The sequence below is a fragment of the Neovison vison genome, chromosome 2 (genome assembly GCF_020171115.1).
Source record: "Neovison vison isolate M4711 chromosome 2, ASM_NN_V1, whole genome shotgun sequence".
Taxonomy (NCBI): domain Eukaryota; kingdom Metazoa; phylum Chordata; class Mammalia; order Carnivora; family Mustelidae; genus Neogale; species Neogale vison.
Genome location: NC_058092.1, coordinates 86,274,379 through 86,285,513, shown reverse-complemented (window position 1 = coordinate 86,285,513; position 11,135 = coordinate 86,274,379). Strand labels below are relative to the sequence as shown.

Sequence of the window (11,135 nt, the reverse complement as noted above, 5' to 3'; positions counted from 1 at the left end):
AGGTACAAGGGGCCTGGGGGTGGGGTGGACAGCAGGTGCTATGTGTCTGAAGAGGCATACACCTAAAGGAAAAATAAAGTATAAAAAGCAAAGTAGGGCAGCCCACAACAGCAATTAGGATGTTTTATTCCTGAGTGGATAATATGCGGTTTCATTTAAATAAGAACACAATCTCCATTAACTTAATTTGTAAAAGCAATAACTCCAACACTCCAGCTATTGCCCTAGTAAGGCATTTTTAGACACATCATTGCTACTTGGAAATTAAAAGTGAATCAGGCCTGCGGAGTTAATTACCAGTAAATGTGACCTAAAGTAGGTCTCCCAAATGGCAATGAGCCAGCCTAAGATAGTTCCCAGTGTTAACCAGAAACATTGGAAGATGCCAGGTACCTGAAAAGCTAAGTTTTTATGTGTGGCAAATGCTCTGGGGATTGGCAGGAGAAATCATCGACAACATCCACAGTGAGAAATGAAAATAAAGGCCCGATTCAAAGAAGATCTCTTTGGTAGAGATTTAGGAAAGTGTCCCCCCCAAGTCCTGCTCACCCAAAGGAAAATCTTCAGCTCTGTTGTTTTTGTAACCTATTCCCCAATTCAGTTATGCTTACAGAAAGGAAATCATACCTATTTCTTTTTAATGCTGGCATACAACCCTATTTAATTATATAAGTTAGAAATAATTTGAGAAACTAAAAATAAAATTAAATAAAGGAGGAACAAGGAAGTGACTCTCATCACTGGTGCTTTGGTGGTATCCTCTGTTACAGTGTTCTCAGGGAGGTAGTCAAGAAGACCAGAGACAGAAGAAAAAAACTCAGAGAAATAGTTGTTTGAACTTTAATTAAACATTTGAATCATAGTTAAATATTTGAATCAAGGAAAATGGGAATAGATGAAACCTTAGTGTGAGAGAAATGATACATGCACAAAGGGGAGAGATTAGTAAAATGACTGCTGACCTATTATTGGTAATGAACATATTTGTTTTGTTTTCCTACAAACATGTCTAAGTTTCCTGCAACTCCCATAATTATTCAAATGCACACAGGTTCCCACTGTCCCAACTTAACGATGTTCAAGAGTGCGACAAAGTAAGCTGTTTTTGTTCTGAACCTCACAGTTAATTGAGGTTCAGCCCCAGCTCTGATGTAGTTAGCAGTCATAATGCTAATAGACGGTTATCTTAAATTACTTTTTTCCCATTTTAATTTTATAAAGTGATCTCACATGATTTTGTGTTTCATCCATTTCTAAATAAATTTAGTAAACCGAAGACAAGCCTCAAATCATACATTTCAAAACAGATTCCCATTTGAACTGTTTGCTGTATAGAACTGAGTTTGTTACACCTGCTTCAACAGACACAGTATTAATGTCAAGTGTCAAGGTAATATATATAAGAACTACTTAAAAAACAATGTTGCGTTCTAATGTGTGGCTTGTCTAAACCCTAAAAGAACACAGACTGCCTTGCAGAGCCAAAACCACCATTATTGATCCCTCCTGACTGTGGTTCCATTTGCAAGATCAAGTCCCAACTGGGTCATAAATTGGGTCAAGACAAGAACCGTAAGTAGCCAGGGTATCTCCGTGTCTCTTTTCAAGTAATTGAAGGTCACTTCTTCTGGTATCTGGAAGAAGTAAAATGTCCTTGTCTAATGGGTATTGCTTTAATATATACCACATGCCCAGTAAGTTCTAGCATCTAGGAGCATGCAATAGCAGCTAAGATTAGCTATGCAGTCATGGTATCATTAGTGTTTAATTATATCATGTGCATTGAGATATTTTAAATGTTAAAGAGAAAACAGAAGGACTTATTCTCCTTAGCAACCATTATAGTACAGAGTGTTCAAAGCTGCAATCACACTCATAAGGCAAGTAAACTGATTACAAAATGAAGGTAGCAACAAGTGTGCATGCTATAAAAACATGAAACTGGTACCTAAAACAGATAACCTCCTTATTTGTTTTCAAAATTCCATGGCTGGCTCAGACCATCAATCAGCACAAGGGGAAATTTTCACTTTAACACCTAATGCCAATGTTCACTCTTAGAAGTGCAAAAACAGGTGTAAAGTAATAGATCTGTTTTCTCTTTTCTCACTGGCTAAGATTCTATCTCATTCAGCAATGATTTGACTTTATAAAAACCCTTTTAAGAATAAAGGGTTTGAAGTCTTAATGGCAGCTCCTACTGGTATGCACGTCTGTGGCTTCATTCTCCGGGTTCATACAAAGGCCAAATCATAAGAGAAGCATCATCAAAGATAAGTTACTTTTTAAATACTTCTTATATCTTATTTCCTTCATCAATATTACTTCCTTTGGCTTATGCACACTCGAGGCGCTTCGTCTATATTATAAGACGATGAAGGTGGGAACGGTAATACGTTATCAAAGCTCTTTTCAAAAACAGTGCTGAAATAAATTAACCTGTTCTTTTAAAATGTCAGGGTAGCAAGTTCTTGAAGTTTCCGGTGTTTCGACTTTAGGGTTTCTCTAAAACACAGAAACAAAGGCTAAAAACCAGGTGGCTGTTCAAAGTGACTTCGGGGACCCCATTTAGGGAGAGACCTCGGTTCCCAGGTATTCCACTGGGGTCAAAGGCGAAATCTTCGCACCGATTTATCGGGCTTGGCCTGCAGGAGTCTTCGTTCAGACAGGGGGTACTTTACAAGGGCAGGAGGCGATGCCGACCAAGGACGCTGGAAGCCGGCATCCCTGTTTCCCGCGGGCCCTGGCCGGGTCACCAGTGCTGGCCGGCGGCGCGGGTGCCAAGCTGCGCCTGGGATACCGCGGGCACGGCCGTGGCGGCAGCGGCGGCGGCCGCCGCGTCGCCGACGCCCGGCAGGACGGAGCGCACGGAGCGCCGGAACTCCTCGTTCCTCCACGTGTAGAGCAGCGGGTTGAGCGCGGACAGCGCGCAGCACAGGAGCCAGCTGGCCGCCTGCACGCCCCAGGGCACGGGCAGCGAGAAGCCGCTGGCCAGGCTCACCCACACCAGCGGCTGCGTGGCCAGCAGGAAGACGCAGCAGAGCAGCAGCACCGACAGGCCGCTGAGACGCCGCTGCGCCCGCCGCGGGTGCAACGAGGGGGGCAGGGGCTGGGCCTGCGCGGGGTGCGCCGCACCCCCGGGGCCCGGCGCGTGCGGGGCGCCAGGGAAGGCGGCGGCGGCGGCGGCGCAGCCGGGCAGCTGGTGCAGCAGGTGGAAGTTGAGGACGCTGACCCGCTTGACGCTGACGCGCACGCGGCGCACGATGCCCAGGTAGCAGTGCAGCAGCAGCGCCGTCTGCGCCAGCAGCGCCGCGGCGGCCAGCAGGGCCGGGTAGTGGACGCGCGGGGGCGCGGCGCCGGGGCGCGGCGCCCAGGGCGGGAGCAGCAGCACGAGGCCCAGGGCGAGAGCCCAGGAGAGCGCCAGCATACCGGCCGTGTGGCGCCGCTGGTACAGCGCCTGGTAGGTGGCAGGCGCCCGGGTGATGAGCAGGTAGCGGTTCAGGGCCACTAGGCAGTGGGACAAGAGGGACACGGTGAGCCCCAGGCCTAGCAGCCCGCCCCGCAGCAGGCGGTAGCTGCCGCCGGCGCCGTCCCAGTCCGCGGGGGGCTCCGCCGAGCCGGTGGGCAGGAGCCCGAGCACCGCCTCCTGCGGCATCCAGAGGGCGCAGACGCTGAGGTCCGCCGCGCAGCCGTTCACGATGAAGGCGTTGCTGGTGGTCTGCAGCTTTCGGAAGGACGACACGAGATAGATGACCATCCCGTTGGCCAGCGTGCCCCCGATGGCCAGGCCCGAGTACAGAAGGGACACGGGGATGCGCCGGCCCGCCCACGACTCCTCTTCCTCGCAGAGCAGCAACAGCGATCCCCCGGTGGTGGAGGAGGTGGACGTGGAGGAGGAGTTGGTCATTCTGGCCAACTCTTCACACCTCGCGTGCTAGCATCAGCTTCTCACAGCGTGGCCCATCCTGACACCCGCCTGCGGGGAGGGCAGAGACATCCCTTCAGCCTCTGCCACCGACACAAAAGGCTGAAGCAGAATAATGGGCTGGGGGAGGGGGAGAGAGGGAGCTCGAGGAGGACGGGGGTGGCAGATGACAGGTGCCTGCCTCGGAAATGTCTCCAGTGCCAGGGAAAAGGCCTCTTTGCATTCGGCAGGCACCAGGGAAGCCCAAGCTCCGGAGAGAGCAATACCAAGAGTCTCCTCTTCTCCCCCCAAACACTCATGCATGCACACACACACACATACACATACACATGCACATGCACGCGCGCACACAGTTGGGAATATTGCCAGATAGAGCCCCTAGTTTCCAGGACAAAGCAGAGATATCCCAGCTGCGGAAAATGCCAGGGGAGAGGGGTTGAGGGGCGTACCTTACTTTGGGGCTGATCCTTAGCTGGCAGTAACAGAGGCAGGGATGCCGGGAAATACCTCCTCACAGCAGCATCTGTGGTCCCAAAATCAACAGGAGAAACTCAGCTGGGATCAGTGCCAGGAGCCAGAGCTGGCTTCTCCCAAGCAGCATCCACACACATGGTCCTAGGCAGAAATCAGCAGCTGCAGGGAGACTTCTCAGCTGGCAGCAGGGCTGGGGAAAGTCAAGTGGCAGGCTGCAAGCCCAGAAGGGCAGGCAGGCAGGGAGCAGAAGCAGAGATGCTTGGCTGCAGAAGCAGAAGCAGAAGCTGAGCTGGAGAAGCAAGAGTGGTGCCTGATGTGGTGAACCCACACGAAGCTCTCTCGTGCTCAGTTATACATCACCCAGGGAAAAGGCAGCCTTTCCACGCTTGGCATGAATTATTCAATAGCTTCTATCTTGTGAAAGGAAAAAAAATATCTTGTTCAGAAAGTCCTGTAATTAACAAGTTTCTCTGTCTTGTCTTTTCTCTCTTTCTCTCAATCACCTTATTTTTCACCCTGCTTCATTTTTCTTTCCTTTTTTCCCCCTTCTCACCCGTGTTCAAATAAAATTTAATATGCTCCTAATATATTTCATCCTAGCCTCATGCCTTCTGTGGGCAAGATTTTTCCAAGGGATGAACATACTCCCAGTACCCAGGACTGATCTCTTCCATCTCACACTTGCTGGGAGAATTACTTTGTATTCTAAATGAAATTCATTTTTTCTGTGCTAAGGTGGGACAATTATCCACAGAAAATCCCCCAAATCTCCATTTAAGTCATCATTTTGATTTTATTCTCATCATCAAACTCCTTTCCAGAGTTTGGCTTGTGTTCAGGAATGAAAGGGTTAGAGGGTAAAGATGAAATGGTCAAGTTAAAAGTAGGTGCTGGAGATAGAAAGAAACCTGAATAATCCACAGCGTCAATGACAAAGATGGCCCTTTGTTTGAGAACTTTTTATTCTGTGATCTTGGGTGGAGATTTGCAGTCAAATGTTGGAAATTAATTTGACACAGATTCTTATTTAATCATTCCGCATGGGAAATTTTCCATAAAAGCCATCCTTCCCTCCTACCCCCCCAATAAATTAATTTTCACTGTGAAAATCATTTATCTGAAAACTGAACTCAGTATGGAATATGGTAACCTGGCCTAATGGAAAAAATGCTTGGTGAGGGGGCACCTGGGTGGCTCAGTGAGTTAAAGCCTCCGCCTTCGGCTGGGATCATGGTCCCAGGGTTTTGGGATCGAGCCCCACATCAGGCTCTCTGCTCAGTGGGGAGCCTGCTTCCCCCCCCCCTGCTTCCCTCTCTGTCTACTTGTGATCTCTGTCAAATAAATAAATAATCTTTTAAAAAAAAATCTATATTGAAAAAAAAAATGCTCCGTCAGGTTTCAGGACACCGAGTTCTAAGTTGAGCATCTACCAACCAGCCTTGTGATGGGTCGTTTATGTCATCTTGTCAAAAAAGAAGCTTTCACTCAGTGACTTCAAGGCCTTTCTTTTCAAACTTTCTGTGAATCCCCACACATAAATGTAACATTCTTGTAGAAACATGCGTACTCTGCCTAACGTGTGATGTAGTCCTCTGTCCTACAGTCTGAACCCTTTCCCGGCTGTCCATAGGGCAACATTTCAGGAATGGAGTGCAAGACACTCTCCCTCAGCTTTCCCCTCTCCCTTTCAAAGAATGGTGTCAAGTAATGACCGCTAACAACTCTAATGGGGTTTGTGCTAAGCCTGACTTGATGGGTTTAGCCCTTATAGGCAGTAATTAAGTGGAATGAGTTGAGCTAGGGGATTAAAGAGAAAAACCAGAGATTTGCTCTTCCGAGGACTGAGAGGTTCAGATATCAAGTTCATTGATGTTGAAGAGAATTTGCCATTGTCCTCTGCCTGTAGTCATTTGTCTTTATTGAGCCTCTGAGTACATTAAACACAGCAGCCATTCAAGAGAGTCCTCTAATTATTTAGAGTTAAACTTTGTTGTTGAGATAAAAATTTCCTCTTGGGCCTCCTGGGTGGCTCAATCGGTTAAGCACCTGCCTTCGGCTCAGGTCATGATCCCAGAGTCCTGGGATGGAGTCCAACATCCCTGCTCAGCAGAGCCTGCTTCTCCCTCTCCTGCTCGCCCTGCTTGTGGTCTCTTTCTGTCAAATAAATAAGTAAAATATTTTTTAAAATTTTTTTATTTAATTTTTTTTCAGTGTAACAGAATTCATTATTTATGCACATACCCAGTGCCCCATGCAATATGTGCCCTCCATAATACCCACCACCAGGCTCACCCAACCTCCCACCCCTGCCCCTTCAAAACCCTCAGGTTGTTTTTCTGAGTCCACAGTCTCTCATGGTTCATCTCCCCCTCCAATTTCCCTGTACTCCCGTCTCCTCTCCATCTCTCTATGTCCTCCGTGTTATTTCTTATGCTCCACAAATAAGTGAAACCATATGATAATTGACTCCCTCTGCTTGACTTATTTCACTCAGCATCATCTCTTCCAGTCCTGTCCATGTTGATACAAAAGTTGGGTATTCATCCTTTCTGATGGAGGCATAATACTCCATAGTGTATATGGACCACATCTTCCTTATCCATTCATCCGTTGAAGGGCATCTTGGTTCTTTCCACAGTTGGCGACCTTGGCCATTGCTGCTATAAACATTGGGGTAGAGCCCAGATATGGACCGTCAACTCTATGGTCAAATAATTGACAAAGCAGGAAAAAATATACAGTGGAAAAAAGACACTCTCTTCAATAATTTTTTTAAAGATTTTATTTATTTATTTGACAGAGCGAGATCACAAGCAGGCAGAGAGGCAGGCAGAGAGAGAGGAGGAAGCAGGCTCCCTGCTGAGCAGAGAGCCCGATGTGGGCCTCGATCCCAGGACCCTGAGATCATGACCTGAGCCGAAGGCAGCGGCTTAACCCACTGAGCCACCCAGGCGCCCTCTTCAATAAATTTTTAAAATAGGGGAGCCTGGGTGGCTCAGTGGGTTAAAGCCTCTGCCTTCAGCTCGGGTCATGATCCCAGGGTCCTGGGATCGAGAGTTGGGCTCTCTGCTCCGCTCAGAGCCTGCTTTCCACCCCCCACCCCCCACCCCCATGCCTGCCTCTCTGCCTACTTGTGATCTCTGTCTGTCAGATAAATAAATAAAATCTTTAAAAAATTTTTCAAATGAGTAAATAAAAATTTCCTCTCACACCAAGGCAGTATTTGAATTCCAGGTTCCCGGGCCCAGCTGCTGCCTTATGAGATGCCTCTGGGAATGAGCAAAATCCTCTGCTGAGAGGCTTTCACACCTTTCATTCACTCAGGTTTCTGTGAAGACCATGACTTCTGCAGCCCTGGTGCACCAGGGGGCAAGTTTTTATCTGTATTTGTGTGGGTTTTGTTTGAAGCCATTGAACTTACATAAAATAGGGTGAGAGTGGAGGTTTCTCGCTCATTCCCAGCACCAGGACTATGCCTGGCATGTAGAAGGTAGACGGTAGTGCATAAATAATTACTGAATCAGGGAATGGGTGGCTATATAAAGGATTTCAGGTTATTTCCCATGGTGAAACATTTGGTAAGTGGTTTTCATGACCGCCTCGTTCCTCCTACCCTCATCAGGAACTTGTCCCCTCAGCCACCCTTCTGAGGTATGTCCAGTCTCTCTACCCTGTCCCATTCCTTCCACTTGGTTTCAAAATGCCAGTTTTACCACAACCGAATGAAAATTCCCCTGTGCTCCCTCTTCTTCTCAGGCCGCCTGCACAAGCTCACTCTGGCTCCTGGCAGAGGGGCTGGGTTTCTCCCAGCCAGTGCCCACCCCACGCTTGCATCCTATCTCACCCCTGAGACAGCCGCCACCTGGCTTAACTTCTACCCATATGCAAAGTTGCCTACTCAGTGTGGCTACTTAGGTGTTCTGTGACCATCTCAAAACCCCAATGTCCAGAACGGATCCCCTCCTCTGCTTTCCAAACCAATCTCTCCTTCTCCTATATTCCAGTCCAGGGGACCAGCATCACCATTATCCTGATGCCTTACTTAGAATCCCAGCTGTCATTTTTGATTCCTCCCTGTATCGATCAATCACCAAGTGTCCTCATTCTAACACAGTAATTTTTTTTAATCTGTTCACTGAATTCTATTCATTGTGTTATTATGATCTGCTATCAGACAACCAGCACCTCTTTTCTAAATTATCCCAACAAACACCTAATTGATATCTGCTTACCATCTTACCTCCTTCCAACCAAAGCGATTTTTCTAAGACTGAAAGACATCACTTCACAGGTGTTACATTCTATTTTTATGTTTCCCCACCCTCCACTCTAATGTACATTCCTTGAAAATAGGAGCTTTGCATTGATTACTCACATTATTGGAGGCTCCCAGAACAATGCCAGACACATAATAAACCCTTAATCAATATTTGTTGGAGGAAATAATGAGCAAATGTCACTATTATGCTTCAGTTCTTTCAACTAAGACCGTATTGTGCTCAGGAGAATCGTAAGCATCATCATTGCTAACGTCACTGAGCACATACCGCAGGTACCCAGCATTGTTCTGAGGATTTTTTTTTTCAAGATTTTACTTATTTATTTGACAGACAGAGATCACAAGCAGGCAGAGAGGCAAGCAGAGAGAGAGGAAGGGAAGCAGGCTCCTTGCTGAGTAGAGAGCTCGATGTGGGGCTCAATCCCAGGACGCTGGGATCAAGACTCAGGCTGAAGGCAGAGGCTTTAACCCACTGAGCCACTCACGTGCCCCGTTCTGAGGATTTTTTGTCTATTGTTTCATTTGGCCCTCCTGTCCAACCTACAAGGTAGCTAGGCTTACCTCCAAACTTACAGGCCAGGGCGGGAGTCCAGATATAAGTCCACAGGCTATATGTCTAAGTATTTTTAAATCATAAATCAAGCCAACTGTTAAATAATATTCTGTTCTCCTAACTTGACAAATATATTTTCATAACAACCAGAAAGCTGGGCTCAAATTTAGAATTCTCAGATTCATAGATTGTTCCATGCTCCTGGAATGGGACTACTTGGCAAACTTGCCTCCGTCCCACAGTCTATCCCCTTCTCTCCCGACCCTTGGCTCTGTCATTATATGCCAGAGGGACCTGTGTGATATAGGACACTCCAGCCTGTCCATCTGAGTCCCAATCACACCCCTCTCACATAGCTGTTTCTTGGCACCATCTCAGACCTATGATGGAAGGCAGAATCAGCCATCAGAAGGACAAAGCCAGAGCAGAGATCCACGCAGGTCAGGAAAGTGTGTTCTTGGCCACTGGGCAGGGAATTCTGGAGTCCTTGTGGATGAACACAGGCTAGAAAGGACATGTGAGCTCTGGGTGAACTTGTCCCCCGGGATCCATTTAGTAGATGAGAAAACTGAGTCACAAAAATAATTTGGGAAATGACTTTTTTTTTTAAACTGGTAAGTTAAACAACTTGCCCAAGATCACATAGCTGGAAAGTAGCATAACTGGGATTCAAACCCATTCACCACATTGCACTGCCTTCCTTGGTTAAATTGAAATTCCGTATCATGGATTAGCTCCAGTATATAAAGTTGATATAACAGGGAGACCCAAAACCATGGGGGTTCAAAAAATGAATAACTGATTCATCTCTTACAGTGCAGGTAGAAGGCAGATCTATTACACCAGGTAATAGAGAAACCCAGGGATCCCCTCAGTGCTCCCCCAACCCTTAGAACAGGAGTCTCCAAAGTGTGATCCCTGACCAGCAGCATCAACATCTCTTGGAAACGTGTTAGAAATGATTCAGACTCACTGAATCAGAATTTCTGGTGATGGGGCCCGGCGATCTGTTCTAACAAGGCCTCCGAGGGCCTCTGATGCTTGTTAAAGTTCGAGAACCACTGCCTTAGGGAGCTATCCTTGTCTGCGTGGATGACATCATGTCACCACTGCCCCATCACATGCTAGCTGGCAGAGATGAGGAAAGAAGAAAGAGGGGCAGCCAGCCTCCGGAACTGCAAAGTTCACCTAGCACTTCAGCCTACACCCCAAATAGTGAAAACCTCAGTCCCATGGCTGCTGCTTGCGGCAGGAGGAGCTGGAGCCATGCTAGCTGAGCGATCGCATGTCCCACCAGAACCCCAGAAGGGTAGGAAAAAGGAGAGAGCGGACAGTAGGCAGTAGAGGGAAGCTGGTTACCAGGTTCACCCCGGTTTAAACCTGCAAGTTTAAAATAAGGCTGTTGTCATTTGGGCCTTTTAAGCATGATGCCTCGAGCATGCCAGCTTTCGGAGATTCTTTGAAAATGCTTAATAGCTGAAAAGAAGAACTCCTGGCTTTGAAATATAAAATCTAAAAATATAAAAAAGAAAAGTTTGAAACAAAAATTAATAAGCTATTGAAGAGTCAACTGCAATAGCTAAACCATGGAGAGATCCCAAATGTGTATTAGCTGATAAATGGATAAAGATGATGTGGTAAATATATATAAATATAATAAATATTATATTTACCACATTTTCTTTGTCCATGTATATATGACATTATAATATATATCTCTTCTTTATCCATATATATATGACATTACGTAAATATATATGTAATAATAATACGACATTTGCCATTTGCGAGGACATGGATGGAGCTAGAGAGTATTATGCTGAGCCAAATAAGGTAGTTGGAGAAAGACAATGCCATATGATTCCACTCATATGGAATTTAAGAAACAAAATAGATGAACATAT

At 46.7% G+C, this 11,135-nt stretch overlaps 1 protein-coding gene across 2 annotated transcripts; it reads right to left on the bottom strand.

Annotated features, from left to right (window-relative positions):
• Positions 1-826: 826 nt before the first annotated feature.
• Positions 827-4,935, bottom strand: GPR88 (G protein-coupled receptor 88). Of its 2 annotated transcripts, none has more exons than XM_044236454.1 (2): positions 4,375-4,935; positions 827-3,976 (listed from the first exon to the last, which is right to left on the bottom strand). In XM_044236454.1, the coding sequence occupies exon 2, from the start codon at positions 3,905-3,907 to the stop codon at positions 2,753-2,755; it is 1,155 nt and encodes a 384-aa protein (XP_044092389.1). In that variant the 5' UTR covers positions 3,908-3,976; positions 4,375-4,935; the 3' UTR covers positions 827-2,752. The 2 variants fall into 2 exon arrangements, with proteins under 2 accessions (XP_044092389.1, XP_044092390.1); XM_044236455.1 differs by having other exon boundaries at positions 4,380-4,935.
• Between the last annotated feature and the right edge of the window lie 6,200 nt (positions 4,936-11,135).

Coding starts and splice junctions, on each gene's coding strand:
- GPR88 (XM_044236454.1), bottom strand. CDS start 3,907: ATGACCAACTCCTCCTCCACGTCCACCTCCTCCACCACCGGGGGATCG.